This window comes from Eurypyga helias, unplaced genomic scaffold, assembly GCF_000690775.1.
Source record: "Eurypyga helias isolate BGI_N326 unplaced genomic scaffold, ASM69077v1 scaffold12032, whole genome shotgun sequence".
Lineage (NCBI taxonomy): Eukaryota > Metazoa > Chordata > Aves > Eurypygiformes > Eurypygidae > Eurypyga > Eurypyga helias.
This window is the reverse complement of record NW_010235403.1, coordinates 35,934-56,200: the sequence shown is the minus strand read 5'-3', so window position 1 is coordinate 56,200 and position 20,267 is coordinate 35,934. Positions and strand designations below refer to the sequence as shown.

Genomic DNA, 20,267 nt, shown 5'->3' with positions numbered 1-20,267 from the left:
ACGCTGCCCGTCCCCCAGCCACCGCGCGGGACCACCCGCCCCGGCATGCCGCAGCAGCCCTGCCAGCTGATGGCTTTGACAGGATGATGGGCTTTGGCACCTTCCCTTCGCCAGCTTGGAGCTGGCCCACCGCGCGCCTGCCGGGTCCGCGGGGGCTTGCAGTGAAGTTTAGGGCTTGCGCCTGGCTTATTTTTGGCACTCGCCGCTTCTTCTCGCTGCTCCGGTGGTATTTCTTGTCGCTGGCTCGTGGCTGGCTCACAGCTGCAGCCTGCTAACCTTCACCCTGATGGGGCTAATTATTCTGCCAGCCCCTAAGTTGGGGGAGAGTTAAAGCTGTGCTGCGATTTGCTTGCAGAGCGAGGCGCAAATCCTTCCCTCCCCTCTTGCTTTTCACGTTTGGTGCTTGCTTTGCTGGAGACAGCTGCGGTTCCGCAGAGTCTTTTGTTTCCAGATTGCCTTTTTGGGGATAAACACTAACATCCAACTCTTCTTTGCAAAACCTCACCTCCCTTTCCTTCTGGAGACCCTGGAAAATGTCAAGCGCTCTTTTCTCATCGCATCCTAAGTGCAGCCACTTAGCCAGGTCCCTGGTATTTTGGGAGTACATCCATTTACTCGCGGTTAGGCTGAGAAGGAGGTTGGGTACCTCTTTCTCACTGCTCTGTGCCAGTCTGGAGCCCTTGGAAAACTGGGCTCTTCGACCCACAGGGAGTTATTCGCAATTGCAGAATGCCAAAAAAGGGCAATTTTGGATGCGGTAACCCAACAAGCAGTGATAAAAGTTGAGCAGGACAAGGAAAGTTCAGGCTGCTCTCTGTCAAGGTGAGCGAGGCGATGGCATTTACGTTGGAGATATCCGGGACTCAGGATCTGGGATTAGTGTCAGCTCTCATGTGGCAAGCTAAATTAGGAATGCAGAGGCTGTCTCTGTTTATGATACGGGGTTGTTAGGCGCTTCAGGTACTGTCATTCTTATTTAAGGATATATTTAAGGATTAAGAAGAAGTCCAGCATTAGCAGGAGAGAAATGAATGTTAGTGAGCTTAGGCTTGGAGGGCTTATTTTTGATGATCATCATGTGAGCTGCTTTAGGAGAGATGAGCTCCAAGATGGGGAGCTGTTGGGGGGGTGTGGTGTGTGCAGTTTCTTGTATTTTTGCAGGAAAAGAAAACGTTTTGCAAGTTTAAATAGAGATGAGAACCTGGCAACAATGACCACCGTGCGGGTAAAGCCGTGTAACTCCCCAAAGCCGGTGCCTTTGCTGGGCTGAGGATCTGGCTTCCAGCATCCAGCCTATTTTTAGCCTCTTTTCTTTTTCTATCTTTTCTTACTCTTGCAGAATACGCACAATCAAACAATGTCCGCAGATTTCTTTGTTCTTTCCAATCAGCTGGTGTTTTTAATTGGCAACCTTTCTGCTTCGCCCTGATCGCGGGTGGCTGCAAGGAGGTTACGTTGGCCGTGCGCGCCGTCTCGGGGACTCGGGCTGGCTCGGAGGAGTTCTCACGCCGCTCCTTCTGACTGGGCGCAGGGACAAAGATTTTCTCATCGCTAAACGTTTTCTTATGTGTAAACTCCACGTTTCGCTTTCCCTGGCTTCGCTGTCTGCTGCCCACAAGCACTGGCACCGGTGAAAAGGTGTTGAATCGCAGCTCTTCACGTCCCAAGATTAGAAAGGCTCCTCTTAAAACAGAAATGGGCGTGAAGAGCGTTTGTTTGGTGTGATGAATTTAGTCAGTCCTGACGTCTGAGGGGCAGAAAGAGGAAGGTCTCACCACGCTTTCACCTCTGTTTTAAGGAGTAGCTTAAAATGTGCATCACAGGCTTCTGTCTTGGAAGTCTCCACAATTCTCTAGTCTGTTTGGATTTTGGTTTTAATTATTATCCTTAAATAGTCAAATTGTGAGGTCTAGCTTGTCTGTTGGGGTGAGTTTGGGTGTCCTGTGGGATGTGCTTCAACCCTCTGTGTCTGAGCCCTTCGCCTGGGGTAGGGTCTGCACAGCTCTGGTCCAGCGCTCCCTGGGGGCAAGAGAAGGGGGTGGCTGGGGTGAAGGCAGGGGACGGGAATCGAGAGGCACCCGAATTTGTGTTTAGAGCCGGTGCTGGAGCTCATGGCCTGCCGGGTGGATGTAGCTGCTGCTTAACCAAGCTGGACAACTAGTGAGTCTCCATTACTTATGCGCTTCCTGAAGCTGAAACAATTGCTATTATCCCACAGAATATGGCACGACCTACATTTTTACTTGAAAGCCTCCAGCTAATAATTAGTCTGAATTTCGGTTTATAAATAAACCCATTCATATTCTGGTTTTTAAAACAGGGGAAGAAAAGAAGCCCCTCGATAGATGAAATCCCCACCCCTCCTGGCCGATCTCTACTTTCCCCCTGATCGACTGGCTGTCAGGATGGGCAGGGAGGAAGGAGTGGATTTGCTGGGCTGGGTGAAGGAGAGAGGGTTTGGATGTAATGAGACTGCTGGGCATCTTCCTGGAAAACTGCAGGAGCCTCAGCGCTTGGGAGATTTGGGCCATCTGGTTGAATAGGGTGAAGCTCCACACTGACGGCACGGGGCGGTGGGGCAGCTTGGCCTCGCCGAAGGAGCTGCGGAAGCACAGAAGCACCTAGCAGAAGGCGCATCCCTTCCCCAGCTCTCCCGGCACGGCCGGCACTGCCACCGTTTCTCCTCCTCCTCGCCATCCATCTGCCTGCCCCATCCGAAGGCGCGGGAGGCAGCGTTGGCCTTGGGTCAACGCCTGGGACTTGGCACGTGCGTGTGGGCAGGGGATCGTTAGTCACCAGAAGGGTTGGGTGTCAATTAGCCGTAGCGTGGAAGGGGGGATTGTGGATTGAGGAGATGTGATCTGTCCCGGAGCTCTGAGGGATGGGTGCGTGTTGCTAGTGGGGAGCTCGGATCCCATCCACGCTGGTGGGGGCACACGATGGAGCCGACGGCGGCTCTATCCGTATGGTCTGTGGCGCTGGAAACACCTCATGATCCGCCTTCCTTCCCGCACCTCAGGGCTTTCTGCTGCTGGAGGTAGAAAATGCAGAAAGTCGTCACGGCCCTAACGCTTACACAAAATCCCAGTGTCCTCATTCAGGCGTTTGTTGTCCAAGCTTTCCCCTGGATTGGGACTTGTCCTCTGGTCTCCTTTTTGTATGGTGTGATACCGTGTGCGCAGATTTGATGGCTGGTTTTGGGGTGTTTTTTCTGCCTTTAAGAGCGAATAGTAAATCTGCCAAAGTCTCTGGGAGATCTGGACCGGATGATTCCTTCCTACCCGAGTGTCTCCCTGCACCCATCGCTCTCACGATCTCGCTAGCCCACTGCGCCCATGGCTTGGATCGTTGGAGGGTGTTTTTATAGGCAGATCTCGCGACACGAGAGACTGCGCCTGGGATTGGATCCAAAGCCGATGGAAAAAACCCAAAAGCCTGCCCTTCTGCTTAATGCAGAAATCCCTGAACGCACCTATGTACCAATGGGTAATTGCCATTCCGCTCCGAGCTGGTGTATGCCTCGAAGCAAATCGGGTGCTAGCCTTTGTCATTTCCTTTATGGGGAAAAAAAATATTCCAATCAAACTTAAGAGGGAACGAGACCGATGGAGTTCTGTGGAAATGAGTGTGAGATCCTATAGGAAAGGGTAGACAGTGAGACATCCCCGGTGGGATCCCACGGGCGAGTTTTGCTGTGCCGTGGGGAGGTTTTCGTTCTCCGGTTGCTTTGGTAGCACTAACCCGTAAGGCGTTCTCCTAAGCGATGCCACTTCAGGTGCTATTTTTATTCAGGAAAATGTCAAATCGTTTCTTGGAACTTAGTGACTTGTTGTCTTGGTAATTTCTTGCGGAGACAAGATCTATAAAAATCCCCTATTTTCTTGGCACTAAGCTTTCCTTGTCTATTTTGGATGTAAATATTTTTTAGAATCGGGGAAAAAAAGAAACGGGAGTCGCTTTAATAGGATGCGAGTGGTGTATTTTCTCCCCCAGAACAGCTCTTGTAGGGCTTCTCGAGGCACAAATCTCAGCAGGGAAGTAGCTTTGTGCACTTATATTTATGATACTGGCCCAGTGTCCTTTGAATAGGAGTCCTCATATGCCGAGATCATATCTGGGCCCGTTCTTTCTTCATGCACTGTTTCCTAATAGGAAGTTCAGCTCTCTGGGAGCTGGAAATCCAGTGATGAGTGGGGTTATATTCATTTTGCATTGAGAGTGGTGGGAGGGGGACACCTACAAACTATGCTTTCTTTCTTTCCCTCCTCCCTTGAAATTTGTGACAAAGTTGACATTTTCAACAACAAATAATCGCTTTGGGAATAATTCATTTCCAAACCCGAGCCACTGCGAGTCGTTTGCAAGTGAAAAAGAGAAATATCATATGCTGCCTTTGATAACACTGAGATACTCCACTCCTGCTTCTGTGCTTGGAGGCGGTTGGGGTTGGTTCATGCAATATTCCAGCTAGCTCCGGAGGGCAGATTCCACAGAGTCACAGAATGGTTTGGGCTGGAAGGGACCTTAAAGATCATCCAGTTCCCACCCCCTGCCATGGGCAGGGACACCTTCCACTAGACCAGGTTGCTCCAAGCCTCATCCAGCCTGGCCTTGGACACTCCCAGGGATGGGGCATCCACAGCTTCTCTGGGCAACCTGTCCCAGTGCTTCCCACCCTCTCTGGGAAGAATTTCTTCCTGATATCCAATCTAAACCTCCCCACTTTCAATTTAAACCCATTCCCCCTTGTCCTGTCACTACAGGCCCTTGTAAAAAGTCCTCCCCAGCTTCCTTGTAGCCCCTTCAGGCACTGGAAGGTGCTATAAGGTCTCCCCGGAGCCTTCCCTTCTCCAGGCTGAACAAGCCCAACTCTCCCAGCCTGTCCCCATGGCAGAGGTGCTCCAGCCCTCGGAGCATCTCCGTGGCCTCCTCTGGACTCGTTCCAGCAAATCCATGTCCCTTCTGCTCTTGCCTGGTGGGTTCCCAGTTTTGCCCATGCTAGCAGGGTTGGAAGCTCCAGGCAGTCATGGTGGCTGCTTTTGGAGGAGGAAGAGCAGAGCCCCGCTCTTGCCGTGATCGGCGTTGACATCTCCCCGCAAGGGGCAAGAGGAACAGATGCTTTGAGGAAAGCAGGGGGTGATTTTGGGGTGCTCGTGCCACCATTCAGGCTTCTGTACTCTAATGTAAGTGTGATGCAAGGGACAAGCAAGGCAGGAGCTTCACGGCCCTTCTTGGGAGAGAGGGAGATGATAAGCGGTGTCTCTCCAATCACAACAAGATCCCCGGAGTCCAAAAGGAGCAAGGCTTGGGCACGGAAGCCAGCACTGCCCTAATAAAACATTTACTGGGGTTTGGAGACCTGTTCGCTCCGACACGGCGCATACATATTAAATGATCAAAGTTTCCGTGCCTTCGGAGGAGCCGGCTGCTAATCTAATGCAACCCTTGGGCTTTGCTCACCACTGACTCTGCATGAAAGCAAACGGCGGCTCTGTTTTCCTATTTAAAAGATTTCCGAGCTAAGCCGGGTGGGTCACAGCTCAGGAAGCAATAGGATCTGGCCTCTTAAAGGCTTTGGCAACGAGGGGCTTGGGAAGGTGGGTTAGGGGTTGAGGATGGATTGGTCTCCATCTCTCAGGTCCCATCCACCTCTGACTCTGCTTCAGGCTATCTCCGTGCTGCCGTGGTCTCTCCTCCTCCTCCTTTTATTCTTGCTCATCCCCTCCCTAAATCCCTCTGTGCCACATCCCGTTTCCCAGCCCGCAAAGGTCTCCGCTGGCTTTTCAAATCCCCTCTTGAGTTGCAAAGTGCTGCCCGTGGATTAAAACCAAAGCGAAGGGGGAAAAAAATAATCAACCCATCCCACCCTCTTCGGATTTATAAACCGAGCACACTCGAGCTGGAAGATGCCGCGGAAGAAAAGGAAAACACAAAGCCCCCGGGGTGCCGTTTTTCAAAGCAGTGCAGCCCTTTATTTGACTGCCTACACTTGTTTTAGCTATGCAGGGAAGCGAGCAGGTAAAAAGCCGGCCGGGGCTGCTCGTGGAGAGGTGCTGGGCTTTGCCAGCCGCTGGTGCTGAGCCGGCTCAGCACCTCTGCAAACCACCCTCTAGTCTGCTGCTTTTGCAGAGCAAATACTTCACCTGCCGATTCGCACTGCTCCAGTGGTTTGGGACTGATGGGCTCGGCTTTTTCCACTTGGTTACAGCATCTTTTCTGCTTCTCGAGCATCTCCCATGCCTTTCATGTAATTCCTTAACTAGTTTCCATTTACTGACGGTCCCTTTCTTTTAAGGCACTTGAGTCTGTTTGATCATCGACAAATTTCTCGTTCTGGTCCTCTGATAAAAAATTAAATCTGGGCACTTTTTGAAGGCTTCTTCCCCACCCCCCTTTCTCTTTCTCCTTCTGTGCTCGGTGGGGAGTTGGCCCCTTTCTAGGAAAATAAACCAAATAAAAATTAGAGTTCAAAGCGTGACAACTCCTCTTAGAAAGAAGAAGAGGGTGAGGAGAAGAAACACCCCCGCACACACACATTTTTACAGATGCAACATCAAAATGGAAAACTATAAAGGATGCGTTTTCAAAGGCTCGTGCGGGGACTGAGTTGGTTCAGTGGGAAACGGGCAAGCGAAGTGCTTTGAAAGCCTGTCCCCGGGCCACCGCAGCCCGGTTGTTTCAGCTGGAGCGCGGGTGCTGCTCCACCTGCCAGACACCTCCTGAAGTCGGGGCGGGGGGTGCTGCGGTCCCCGCCTCGACGCGGAGGGGTGGGTCACTGGGGAGAGGTGGGGCGATGGAGATGGTCTTAGGGGGTGAAGAGGGTAGGGTGGAAGAAGCTGGGGCTGCGGGAGCCTGCTCGGTGATGACTGTTCATCAGCACTTGCTGTGTCCTTGTGTCACCTTGGCGTCTGCATCCCAGTCTTCCAGCATGAAGGCATTGCCTTCCTTGTTCACTGCCGAGGAGCTTTTGGGAAGCAAGGGCAATGGGAGATGGAGTAGGAAAAGAAATGTGGCGTGTCTGTTAGGAAGGGGTGCTTCCCGGGGCAGAGCAGAGCCATGGGATGGCTCCTTCTGTGTCTCGGTGATGGTCACCATCATTTGGGGGGTGGGGATGCACAGCAAGAGGTGCTGGCCCTGCCGAAAGCTGCCCGTGGCTGTGGGCTGTGCCAGGGCAGGGCTGGGGCACAGGGTGGCCTCTGGTTTCCCATCCAGCCTGGAATCACCTTGGGGAAAAGCACCCATGTGTTCGCCCTCCTGATGCCACAGAGCGGCCGTCTGGTCTGTGGGTCTGCTCTCAGAGCTGAGCAGCATTTGGGAAGCCCTGCGGGATGCACATGTATTACCAGGGTACCTGCCTCTCCTCCCCTGCATCCTGATTATCTGGGTCCTCCCTATAACCCCATTGGGCCCCATCCAAACCCGCCTGCACTTTCCTGAGTTATCCTTAGTGCAAACTGCTTCCCCGAAGATTTTCATCCAACAGAAGTAGCTCACCAACCTCATCCTGCCGCTTCCATTCGTGGAACATCCTGGCTGCCTGATGTGGGACACGAATGCTTGGGGACCCTCTGCTGCAGCCCACGGCCATGACATCTGAGCGCTTTCAGCAGTGCTATAGACCTGATGCAATCGATTATTTCTTTTGGGGAGGAGGAGCTGCAATTAATCTCTGCTTGTCTTTATTGCTTTTTACTTCTGAGATGCTCATCCAAATACCTGTTGTCCAACACATCTGTGATGGTGGGTGGTGTGAAGCTTTCTTGGATGGAGCTTGGGCTGTAGAGTGGACTTGCGACATGCTGGGGCTGTCTCCTTGCTCCTGCTCCCTCTTGCCTCTGCGTCACCTTGGATTAATTACAGTACAATGCAATATACATTTATATGGTGTCTGCACAAATGTCTCAGGGCCCTTTGCAATCTGAAAAATCTAATTAAGGTGCAGCCTCCGACATGAATGCTTATCACCGAAGTGCGTACGCCGAGACAGAGGCGGCATGCCTCCCCAGCTCAACCGGGAGCTGAATCCACACTCTCGTGGCGTTATTAATTACTCAAAGCTTGGTGTCCAAGACACCGATCGATACCGTGGGCCTGGTTTAGATAGCGAGCAGGAGATAACCATCAGCTAGAAACCTGGCGGAGGATGCTCTTGGCCTGGGAGGAGGAGGAGGAGTTGCTTTACAGAGGAATGTGCAGTAGCAGCACGTGTTTCTCAGTGACTTTGGCGCTGGAAGGTTCTTTGCTTAATGCAGAAAGACGTCGGCGACGTTGAGTTTTGGCCTGGGGAAGGTTTCTGCCTTGGGGAGCCGGCTGGTGATGGGCGCAGCATCGCTCTGGCAAACCTTCTCCAGCCTTTTCAGTCGGGCTCATGAGTGGCACCGACTGTTGGGAACATGGGGAACCACGAGTGCGACGAAAGCGTCAATAACCGGGGGAAAAAGGGAAAGGAAATGTGAAGTGGCCCTTTAAATATGAGCCTCCAGAGCCCAGAGCCCAACTAGCGTTCCCTCAAGTATTCAAATGAGATTGCAGCATCAGATTGGTATGCATTAGGCTGGTCTCAATGAAAATTAACATGTAATTGCTTCAAATGAAGTAAGTGAGGAGGTAATCTGTTCTTAAATTGGATTCGCAGGATTTTGTGGTACCATAATGCAGCTGTGAAATGAAATATATTTTAAGGATGATGTCCTCAAGGGGAGAGGGGAGGAAAAAGGGGAGGGGGGGCTGTGTCTGTACTAGGAAGGGTCCTTTCCCTCCCTCTCTTGTTTTCGCTCTCATTAGTGCCATTTTATAAATGGGGAGAGGGCATTGGTGCAAGAGGCTTGGCTGGCGAAGGTCCTGTTGCCTTTGGCTCTGTCGTGTTTCCTTCCTTGGTGTCCATCCTCTCCCGTCCTTCATTCCCCGCTTTCCCTGTGGCACCAGTGCCTCCTCTGGCACCCTTCTCTCAGGGGCATATCCCCATCCCATCGTGACAGGAGGTCATGAGACGAGGTGCTTGCACTTTGTTCGTGTGGCAAACCACCTTCTGGTATTGTGCCAGGGAAGATCTGGCTGTGTGGTGGGCTTTGAGTGTCCGTAAGGAGCTGCTAGGGGGCTGGTTTCCATGAGGAGAGACACATTGGAGCAAGAGGCACAGGTTACCTTCACGTGACCTTGGATGGGGAAGCCTCTTCTGCCAAAGGGAAGGTCCTCCCCCCACCTCCCTGGAACCCAGAGTGGCACTGCAAGGCTTGGGGAGTCATCCCCAAAGGTTTGGGATGCCCTGCCCCTTCCATGCAGTCTTGTGTTGCCTGGACCACCCCTCCCTTAATTTTGAGGGTTTGCTCGTTGTCCTCTTTCTGTCCATCTCTGCCCATCTGCCAGGAGGAGCAATATGAGCTTGGGTGTTGTGATGAATTTGCATTAGGAGCATGAGGGACACCTGGATGTGATAACCTGCAACTGTTCTCAGACTACAAATACACAGCTAGTGTGTAGCAGCATATATTTGGTACAAGTAGACCCAGTTGGTCAACCACAGCAAGCTCCCCCCGTCTCCGCATCGCACCGTTACAGTGTCCTGGGCTACCAGAGAGCTCTGCCAGTGCCTTGAAAACCTGATGCCGTGTCTTGTGCTCTTCCCGGGGTTGATTTCCCTGTGTTCTCTTCATCAGTGCCCTTCGTCCCTCGGTTTGCCGTGCTCCTCGCTCCCGCTTGCCCCCTTCTCCTCCTGACCCGCAGCATCCTTGAGCAGCTGGCTCCTGCTCGCTCCTCTCCGCAGTCCTGGCAGAGAGAGCACACCCCTCACCGTTCCTATTTTGTGCCTCAACTTCTGAGGAAAAGCCACTTTAGGGATAATTTCCCACTTGTAATAGGTTAAGTGCATCGCTTCCTTTGGAATACATTTTCAGTGCAGTTAAGCTCAGCAGTCCCTTGCCTGTGTGCTTAGTTAAACATGCTCCTTTGCAGACCGTTGGGGTAGATGGCATCACTTCATTCCTGGGCCATTAGTGTCAATTGTGCAAAGCAGAACCAGGATTTATTCGGGGGGCACAGCTCGGAACGGAGCGAGTTCAGTGCCGGGGATCGGCACTAACTGCTGGGAGTGCAGGCTGGAGGAGGAGAGCGGGAGCTGCCGGGGGTGCCAAGAAGGATGGGGAGTTGGGGTGGCTCAACCCGGGGCTTGTGAGTGGCAAAAGAGCATTTTTCTAGAGAAAAGTGCACAGCAAGGAGATGTCTCTGCAGGTTTGTAGAGACAGAGAGAGGAGACTACTTCTCCACACCTCCTCAGATGAGGAGACCTTATTTTACAGGGTTCAGACCACGGCGTGATGCCTCTGGGGAGAGGATGAGATCCTTACGGAGTTATTTTCTTCTGGTGGTGTTTCCCACGCCTCCTTTTGAAGCCTCTCAAGACGATGCAGGCAACTGCCAGAGCCTGGACCTGGTCTGGGGTGGCGCCTTCTCGGCAGAAGGAGGACCCTTTTCTAGGTAACCCTGGAAAATGGTGAGAGAAGGGATGGCTTTTGCCCGGGGCTGTTGCTGGCATCCCGGAGACCCCCCGAGCAATTACTTGGGCTGAGGGACAAAAAAGGAGAAAAGGAGGAGGATCTCGAGCTGAGTGCAGGATGCCGGCACTGCAGGAGCTCCCCGGCAGGGTGGCATGTCATTAGTAAACCGGCCGTGTCCCTGCCCAGCTGCCTGCAGGCGGCTCGGTGCTGGCGTCACCCCCATTCCCCGGTGCCGTTAGGACTTCTGGAGAGCACCCAAGCAGATGGGCCAGGATCAGGCTCCGTGGGGTCAGCGGCACGGGTGGGAGCCCAGGTTGGGGACACGTTTCCTCCACACAGGGTGTCGAGGCGGCTGGCCTCATTGATGTTTTGTGGCACGCTCGGAGATGCTGAGATGGAAGATGCTATAGATGCGCAGAGCCCTGTTGTTAGCAGAGACAATAGGAGGATAAATAGAAAGGCTGGATGAGCCGAGCACGGGAGCAGGGGACTTGGAAAGGTGCTAGTGCACTGCTGCATTGCAGAGAGATAAAGACTTTTCCAGACGAGCCATCCCTGCCTGCTGCGTCGTGACCTGCCTGCTTTGCACCAGTCCTCGCTGCCGGAGGGTGCTGGGGCAGGGGTCTCCTGGCACCCGTGGGATGTTGGCTCCCCGCAGAGGGGCTCGTACGAGCCGTGGCTCCTCCGTCCCCAGCCTGGCGCTGGGTCGGCAGGCTGTGCAGTGGGAGCTCCGGCTCTTTTTGCAGCTCTTCCGTCCTTCCTTCCCAGTCCACTTTCCTCTTGTTTCCGTGGCGTTTGCCAATAAAGCCCGTTGAAGGCAGCATACTGGGAGCTGTTTGCAGCTCTGCGAATCCCGGGCAATGAACCAAGGCGGATCTTTTCGAGCCCGGGATATTATTATTAATGTAATTAGTGTGTATCATTTGCATGTATAAACTTTCAATTGAAGAGATCAGGTACTTAACAAACACACGTTAACTCGCCCTCCGCGGGAAGGAGATGCCAAATATCTTTAAAGCCTCGCAGAGGGCAGAAATGAAGGGCAGGGACTTGCAAGGGTTTGCTGCAACGTCAGCCGGTGGGAAAGGTAGGACCTCCCGGTCCAGAGCCCCAACTCCCTCTGCCACAGCCGAGATGAAACTCAGCCTGGGCAGGGAAGAGAGTGGGAAGCACAAAGGGGTTTTATTTTCCATTTCTGAGTGCTGCTTTTGACCAGCTCAGTGTGATTTTGAAGAGGCACCGGGGTGGCAGCTGATCTGAGGGCACCTCTTCACCCCGCAGCCTTTGGAGATGCTCTGGCTGCTGCTGGGGGGTGACGGGGGGTAGGCAGCAGCCCCAGCGGGGACCCCTCGCTCCTGCTGGACCCTGCTGCTGAGTTAATCATTCGGTCAGCTCCTGCCTGGCACGAAGGGGTTTCTCAGCCCTGACAGCCATCCTGTGCTGTGGAGAAGTCCTCGGGCTAGTGTCTTTGGGAGTGTCACGTCAAGGGGAGCTCTAGGGTTCCCCCTCCAGCAGTTGAGGGTGAGGATGGGCATGCCAAGGACCCCACCACTGTGTCAGCCATGGTGCAGACCCCAGTGGGGATGAGCCTCAAGCCGCCCGGGCAAGCAGCTGGGGCTTTGAGCAGCTCAGGACCAAACCTATGGACCGCTCCCGGTACGTGCATCGTGTGTAGCAACGCACGCAACACCCGCAAAAAACCTGCAGCACGCCCTTGCCTTTCCTGCAGGGTCGGTGCTTGGCGTGCGGGGTGGCGTTGCACAGCGGTGCGTGTGCGAGCAGACGGGGCTGCAGCGAGCGCGTGTGAGCGTATGTGCACGGCAAGGCAGCAGATGCTGTAAATCCTGCGGAAGGAAGGGCTGGGCTGGTAGAAATTGATAGTGCGTGACTTAATCCAATACAGCAAAGAGTATCGGGAGGGAAACCAGACTGGGTTGTGGCAAGGAGGGGTTTGGCTTAATATTTATTAGTAAAAAAAGCTTCCAGGCCACCTTGGCGGGGTCGTGGGCAGCACTTGTGCCAAGGAGCAGGGCACAATCCGAGCCCGGCTTTCCCTTCGCTCAGGAATCAATGACCAAACTTCCATCGCCACTGGAGCATAAACATCATAGGAAGGTCTATGAGAGCGGTGGGACCGTGCCTGAATGGGATTGAGTTGTTCACAGCCCAGCCTTTAATTAATCCTAATAAATAACAATAAAATGTGATAATCACAGAAATAAATCTGAGATGCGAAGCTCCTGCCTCCGGCAGCGGTCTAGTTTAGTGGATCATTTATAGCATGGCTGATGGTGTAGAGGCTGGGCTGTGAGACTCTGGGGACGTTGCAGGGAGGCTTTTCGCACCCAGATTCAAACTGAACCCCAAGCTGGTTCCTGCAAGCTGATTTCCAGCTTGGTTTAGCCCATCGCTGCTGGTGTGGAAGAGAGCGCTTCACAATCCAGAGGTGTCTGGGAAGAAAAAGAAAAGGTGTCTAGGGATGCTTGGTGGTGGGTCAGTGTGAAACTCTATCAGGTGGCCTGGATTTGGGAAGGGGGGTTTCTCTAGGGTGGGCCGATGGTGAAAATTAAACGGTGGTGGAAGAAGAAGTGAGTGCTGGAGGGGTTCAGCTTGGTCACAGCCCCAGGTTGGGCCACCAAGTTTGCTGGGGTGAGCCAGGCTTAGCCCCGTCCCTGCCTCCCTGCGATGGAGCTTGTACCCTGATAATTGCAATGAAAGCAGCAATCAGGTTGGTAATTTCGCAGAGCTCTTTTCAGTTCTAATTAACATTATTCATTTCTTGTGTGTCCTGCTGGGTTGAGACAATCTGTGCTCCGCAGCCCAGCCCTCTGGAACACCAGCGATCTGCATAAGAGGCAACAAAAAAAAAAAAAGGTGTTGTGTGCCAATTACTACACTTCAGTAATTAAAACCCTCCACTACCGGGCCACCTCCTCTCCCGTCATTTTCTGTGTGCAAACTCACGAAAGCAAAGAGAGAAATTCAGGAGGGTATGTCATTGCTGGCGTGTGCCATCTGTTTTGCGCCAGAAACGCGGGGAGGTAGCGGGGGCTGAGTGCCGCATGGGCGGGATCAGCGGTCAGGGCGCTTTGGCACCCTGTTACTCATTTGTTCCCCGTAGCTGATCGTGGTGGCTGCCGTTTGGCCATGGGCTCTTTGGCTGTGGGAGACGCTAAGGGGTCTGGGAAGGGCAGCCTGTATCTCCTTTGAACCCACCATGCATCACTGACCGCGGAGTGCGGGCACGGCCGTGAGCAGGGAGGTTGGAATGGGTAGGGAAGATGTATCCGGGCAGCTCTCACCTCTGGTTGATGCGTGAAATTGCCTTGAAATGCCCAAACTCTGTCAGCGAGGTGGAGGAAGCACCCTGGGGCATTGCACCTTGCCAGGAATGGGGTGGAAAGAGGGAAAGGCTGCCGGCTTGGCGCTGGCTTTGCTTTCCACCTACACTTGGAGCCTGGCTTCCCAGCCAAAGCCAAAGGCTTTCCGCTCGGCTGCCTGTGTGCAGGAGAGGAGGGCTTCCCATCCCTGCCCCGGGCTTCTGGAGAAAGGAGCTGCTGGAGGAGGGAAGGGGGAGCAGATGGAGGGGCTGGAAGAGCATCAGGTCTCTGCGGTCAGCCTCAGCCGTGGGGACCCCGATGGGGTAGGAGCACGACCCGCCATCCCCTAAATAGTACATCATATCCAGAGGTCAAAGTGTGTCTTTCCCGGGAGCTTTTTCCGTGCTTTATTATATATATATTGGCTCGGGAGCTTTAAGAGGCCGGGAAGAAAATAAAATAACAACTTTAAGCTTGCCGATCCCAGGGACAGAGAAGCGTGTCTAGGTGATAAGAAGAGATTGTGACCGGGTGCTGTGAAGGGCGAAAGCACTTATTTCACTGTTGCCTCATGCGTTACCTGAGCCCCGTTGCTTTTCAAAAGCACTTAAATGCCCATATGATAGAGGGAATGCTTGGATTACACACTGTCTGGCTCCATTATTATCCAGGGATCTCCAAGCTGATGCATTTCACCAAAAACCTGGTGTGGAGGAGGAGAGAGGAAATATATATTTTTAGTTCAGCCTGTTTTACCGGTCCTCGGGGATAATCTCTGCAGAAGGGACCGGTCTGAGAAATTCAGGCCACGTCTGATTCCTCATCATCTAGTCCTTCTCGGCGACACGGCGTTGGCCGTGAGGGTGGACACCCCTGTGTTTGTGCAGAAGCGCTGCTCGCTGCAGCCGCAGGAGCCTATTTCATGGCCTTGGGATGGGCAGGCCAGAGCCAAGCACCAAATACCCACCTGTGTTTTATTTGGTCCCCGTACAATGCACTAAGCCCATCCTCTGGGAAGAAATCTCCAAGTTTTGTTCAACTTGAGCAACTAAACTGTCAGGTTTTGCTCAAGTTGTAGTGCAGCTGAGTTCTTGGTGTTCAGCCCAGGCTGGATCTATTGCTTCTTTTTATGTAGATAATAAAAATCTGCTCACATTTAATTTATTATTATCGTAATATCATTATGGAACAGCAGTAAAATGGTTTAATTTATCAGATGTTTTTCACACCAGAGAGGGAGGATGGTGCAGTGGCTTGGGTACTTGCCTAGCAAATCAGCTGGGGAGTCCTGGGCTGCAGACAACCCATCTCGCCTTGGGCACGTCACCTCGTGGGGATCCATCGTCCCCACCCTCCAAATGGTGGGGGGGGATGACAAGCGGGTTGTTTAGGCTTCTCCTGATATCACTGGGGCCAAAGAGATGCCTCCAAGAAGAGGTTAGATGAGATGAGAGAGCTTGTCCCCAGGAGGGTACCCGTGTCCGCTGACGTCTGTAGCGGACACAGGAAGAGAAGTTGCCCACCAGTAAGGAGACAGCTCGCCCTGACAACGGACACAGTCCCTAAAATGCCAGGATAAATCCTTATGCCACAGATTCATCCTTGCCGTTAACCCCCCTGCTACCGCAGCCTGGCGCGTGTAGCCCGTTAAGCCCCTTGCATTCACTGAGGTCACCCCCTGTGAGATCTCCCAGAGGCTGCCGTGATCTTTTTCCATGCTTCCCAAGTTCATTTTCATCCCAGCCACTGCACAAGTAATGAAGTAGATGGGGAGAACATAAAAAGTGGATCTTAGGCTGAGTGGTTTTACGCAGGGACATTATCCTCCGTCGCCGGCATCCAGCAAAGCACGGCAACTGACGGCTCCGTAATCCCAGCCTTGCTCGGGGTTTTACCTGGCCTGGAGGGCTGCAAGTTTCTAGGGAAGGGCTTGGACAGCAGGCAGCCTCCAGGCCCTCTGCTCTTTGCTCATCTGGAGATGATTCATGGGAATAGAGGATTCCAGACTTGCTTGGGGGTGTGGGGATGAAGGGCTGGCCCCGGTAATGTGGACAGAAGAATAATCTCCTTCGGAAGCAAAGTCTCTTCTAGGCTTGTGCCACGTTGTCTTCCGGGGTGGGCTCCTTTTCTTAATAAAGCTGGATACAGAAGGTTTCTACCTCCAAAACATCGCTCAATAAGGGACACCCTTAGCTGGGGTGAGGTGCACTAAGTGAGGGAGGTGCAGCGATGCAGCTGATGGGGAGGAAGCGAAGAACTGGCAGAGGGGACAAATGGTAAGAAGCTCAAGGTTGCTCTTTAGGGGTGTGTCAAAGCTGGCTTTCCCCCCGGATAAATTTTTCTTGCTCCTTTGCGAAGCAGCGCAAACTGCTTCCCTGCTTCGCTTTGGATTGCGTTGCCTGGCTGCAGGGATAGGAAGGTCTGTGGAGAGAATGACAAGCGATGGGGTTTAGGCAGGAGGTAGCAACCTGTGTTCCCCAAAAATAAGTGTAGTTTGGACTCAGGATGGAGGTTTTGGCTTGGCTCTGGATGTCTCTGAGTTTGCAGCGGAGCAAACGGGAATGTAGGGGTGAAAGGTCCGTTGGTGCTGGGCGGCTTTGACCTCTCTATATCTGTGAAGCAGGTAAAGTGCTGAAATTGTCCTTTTTTGGACCCTGAAAGCACTGGGTCTGTAACTGCTGCTGGCAGCGAAGCTGTACACGGTGCTGGGAGGACTGGGAGGGGTTGGGGAAGGGAGGGCAGAGCGCCCAAGAGCGGTGTGCTGATGGGTCACCTCTCCGCCTCTCTCCAGGTGCTCCGTGGACAACCGAGTCACCCGACTTTTTGACCCGCAGCAGCATCCTCTATGCTGGCAATGACAAGTGGTGCTTGGACCCTCGGGTGGTGCTCTTGGCCAACACCAAAACCCAGTACAGCATCCAGATCCAAGATGTGGACGTGTACGATGAGGGCCCCTACACCTGCTCCGTGCAGACAGACAATCACCCCAAGACATCGCGCGTCCATCTCATCGTGCAAGGTAAGAGGAGGGAGAATTCTTAGAGGGTTTGGGCGTTGTGCTTTGATTTCTGTTCATCCCTTTGCCCCGGTGTCTCCTCCTCCCATCGCTCCTATGTTGAGCCTACTATGTGTGAGACAACTTGGTGCAAACGTAGAGGCTGATCCACAGGTTTGGAGAGTCCCAGTGAAGCTTGCGACGTGCAGTCGCATTGATCCAACTTCCCTGGAGTCTTCATGGGGCTCTGACACAGGCAGCTGCCTCCCGAAGCAGTCGCTGGCAAACCCGTGTTGCTGTTTGTTGTCGTCGTCGTCTTTTGATGGGGTTTCTTGTTTTCCATGCTGGAGGCACTGCTTGAAGTAAAACTTGTGCTGGGGGAAAAGAGAGAGCTGGCAGATTTGTGTACTTTGCGGGGGTGTGTGTATGCCTAGCAACAATATGTGTTTGTGTGTTGAAACTCTCTACTTCTGGGAGGGGGAGGAGGAAGTCCAGCATGGGGTGGCGGAGCGCTTGCGGCGGCCAAGCGTGCCCCAGCGGGCGCACTCACGTGCGCTCTTCAGCAAGCGCGCAGGCACGCGCGGGCTCTGGAGGGGATGCCGTGTGAGCGTACGATGGTCAAGCAGTTGGGTGTTCATGCGAGAGAGCGCCGGCCTCCGTGCTGCTGGGCTGGGTGGGTGCGGGAGAGCCTGTGCGCTGGGATATATGGGACCTGGGGAGCTTTATGGAAGCAGCCTGGGGAAAGATTAATGGAAAATTTCTAATCCCTTGCTAGCAACCTTTTTTTCCCTGCTTCTGTGATTTGGCCAGGAACCCTCTGAGCATGACATACCAGCTTGAGTATTGGAATCTCGTCTCGGGCTAATTTTCGAATGCTGATGGGTGTATTGATTTGGAAACAAGCTGGGTTAAAAAGGCATTGGTCTTGTACACAGAGCCAGGTTGAGCTAATCCGCCGTCGATATGCCAGGCCTGAGCGTTATTGACAGCCTAATGAATAGAAGGGGGGGAAAAAAACCAAACCCAGGGCCTTTACTTCCCTACCCCCACCCGCTCTTTCCTTTCCATTTTCTCTTACCTCTTCGAGCAATCAAGCAAACTAAACCCAGCCGGACATTCTCCATCTCCATTAACCGCGGAGGGAACGCGGATGCATTGCCAGCCCGGGCCCTTGCTGTTTATCTTGCAATCTGTTATTACCTGCCTGAGTTTCTTAAGCCAAAGTCGATCACTCACAAGTTCTGAAGTCGCTATCAGGCACCGGGGTGATGCAGGACAATTTCTATCTGTTCTCTTCTGATTCCTGTTTCCTGACCTAAATTTCCTGTATCACCAGACACCCAGGTCCATCCCTCCTGTGTCTTGCTGTATCATTAGGAAGGGATGTTTAGGGACTGGAGAAAAAGGTCCTGTCTTAACTCCTTGCAGCAGCACAGTTAAGTCCTGGAGGATTCAGCGATGGGCTCAGTCCTGGAATGTGTTGATTATCCTCATCCACTGACAACAGAAATACCGGCTCTCGGGAGCAGGTCCCGTAATTTCAAGGGCTCTCCCAGCCCTTTCCTGAGTGGAAGGTGGCAAGAGCGTAATGTGCAGCAACGTGCTGGACCAAGACATGAAAGTGAAGATCGTGGCCAATTAAAGAGAAGCCTGCCTTAATGACCCCAATTAAAATTTGGCTGGGGTGCCAGGATTAACTCTCCTGCCTTGGAAAATGGGCCCAATAAATACGCAATCCGGTATAATCCCATCCTAAATGATGTTCAGTTTGTGGGAAGTGTCGCGTACCCCTCCCTCCCAGGAAAGCAGGGTGTCCGAGGGCCAGATTTCAGGGATGTGCCAAGCTCGGCACATGGCTCTGGGATGTCTTGCCCCTTCCCGCAGCCCAATAGGAAAGGAAAGGCGGTGAAAGGAATTGGGAAAGAGGGTCTCCCCTTTTAAACAGGTTTAGTCCAGGTGCAGCCAGAAATAGGGTGGTATGCAGGTTGCCCTAAGCAGGTCCTGATTTTCCCCTTGCTGCAGCAGGAAAGGGCCTGGGGGCGCAGCTCTGGAGCACTCCAGCCTCTCAGGATGCAATTAAATCCTGCCCCCGGGCAGGCTGCTTTCTCCAAAGGGACGGGCTGCCTGGGGGTAAAGGAGCTTTTCCCCCCTCCAGCTGGGATTTCAGCAGCTTGCTTGCTCCCCCAGACAGGCGTGGTGGGTGGGCCAGGGTCCAGACACCCTCGGTCCATGCCGTGCATCTCTCCTTCTCCCCAGGTTTCGGGGATATAGCTGGGAAACGGCCATGGATGGAGGGAGTGTGGAGCTGGGGTATCGCTAATCTGCCAAGGGCTGCTGGAGGAAGCGGTGCTGTGGGGAGAAAGAGCAAACAAACAGAAGAGGGATAGGGGTGGGAGAAGGAGCTTCCTTTAGGGTATGATGGTTGGGAATGGTCCCCTAAGGCAGAGAAAGCACCAGGAGCCAAGGATGTCCGCACCGCAGTGAGGGAAGCACTGCACCTTTATTTCTAGGCTGACTGTACTGATGGCTGAGATCCTAAAATAGGTGGGTAGAAGGCACCTCAAGAGCTAATTTAGCTTGTCCCCCTGCAACGAAGGCAGAGACATCGCTGGCAAACACACGTGAAAGCTATTCTTGAAAATCTTTAACAAAACAGGTTCTTCAGTCTCCCTAGACGATCTATTCTACTGCTTCGCTACCTTTATAATTAGAAAATGTATAGCTAATATCTAACTTAAACCTTCTTTGTTGCAAATGAAGTGGAGTTTTTCTCGGCCTATTCCCGGCGGACGTGGGGAACAATTGATCACTGTCCTCTTTGTAACAACCTTTAGCTTTTGGGAAGGTTGTTATCGTGTTGCCCCTTAGCCACTTTTCTTTCTGAAACGATGCAAGCCCCGTTCCTCCCACCTTTCCTCTTCGGTCAGGCTTTCAGAAACACTTGTCAGTCTTGAAATCCTGCTACAAAAGGCCAAAAAAAAAAAAGGTGATTGCTGCCAGTCCAGGAATAGCAGGTCGGTGCATCTCTCCTTCCCGCTGCCTCTGTGCTAATGTGGGACAAATGAGCCTGGGAACAAGACGACAGACCCTTGGCATCGCATCGAAGTTCAGACCTGCTATTTTGGGGACGGCTTTAAATGGGGTCAGGCACGGTGTTGGTAACGCCAAGTTGATGTGAGCCAACAACATAGCTGCCCAAGGTACAAGGAGGTTCTTTGCACTTGGATTTCCCCCAGAAAGAAGCGCCCAGACCTCAAAGGAACAGCTCAGGGAGCGCCCGTGTCATCCGCAGCGTCTGGACTTAGGCCCCACTGACCTCTGGGGAGGGATGCTTTCCCTTCCTTCCCTCTCCTGTACCCCACTCTGGTTTCCTTAGCAAGTCCCACTTCTTGCCCCAGCATTTTGGGTGCAGCCTCCCCCTTCTCCCCACTCTGTGCAGGACACTTCAGCTAGTTAAGC

At 53.1% G+C, this 20,267-nt stretch overlaps 1 protein-coding gene across 1 annotated transcript in view; it reads left to right on the top strand.

Moving 5' to 3' along the window:
* Positions 1-16,604: 16,604 nt before the first annotated feature.
* LOC104505960 (protein CEPU-1-like) overlaps positions 16,605-20,267 on the top strand; it is a gene marked incomplete at both ends in the record, with an annotated part of 22,352 nt that continues 18,689 nt past the window's right edge. Inside the window, 2 exon segments of the mRNA XM_010146739.1 lie at positions 16,605-16,631; positions 16,633-16,832. Of these exon segments, the coding sequence (XP_010145041.1) occupies positions 16,605-16,631; positions 16,633-16,832 (227 nt within the window).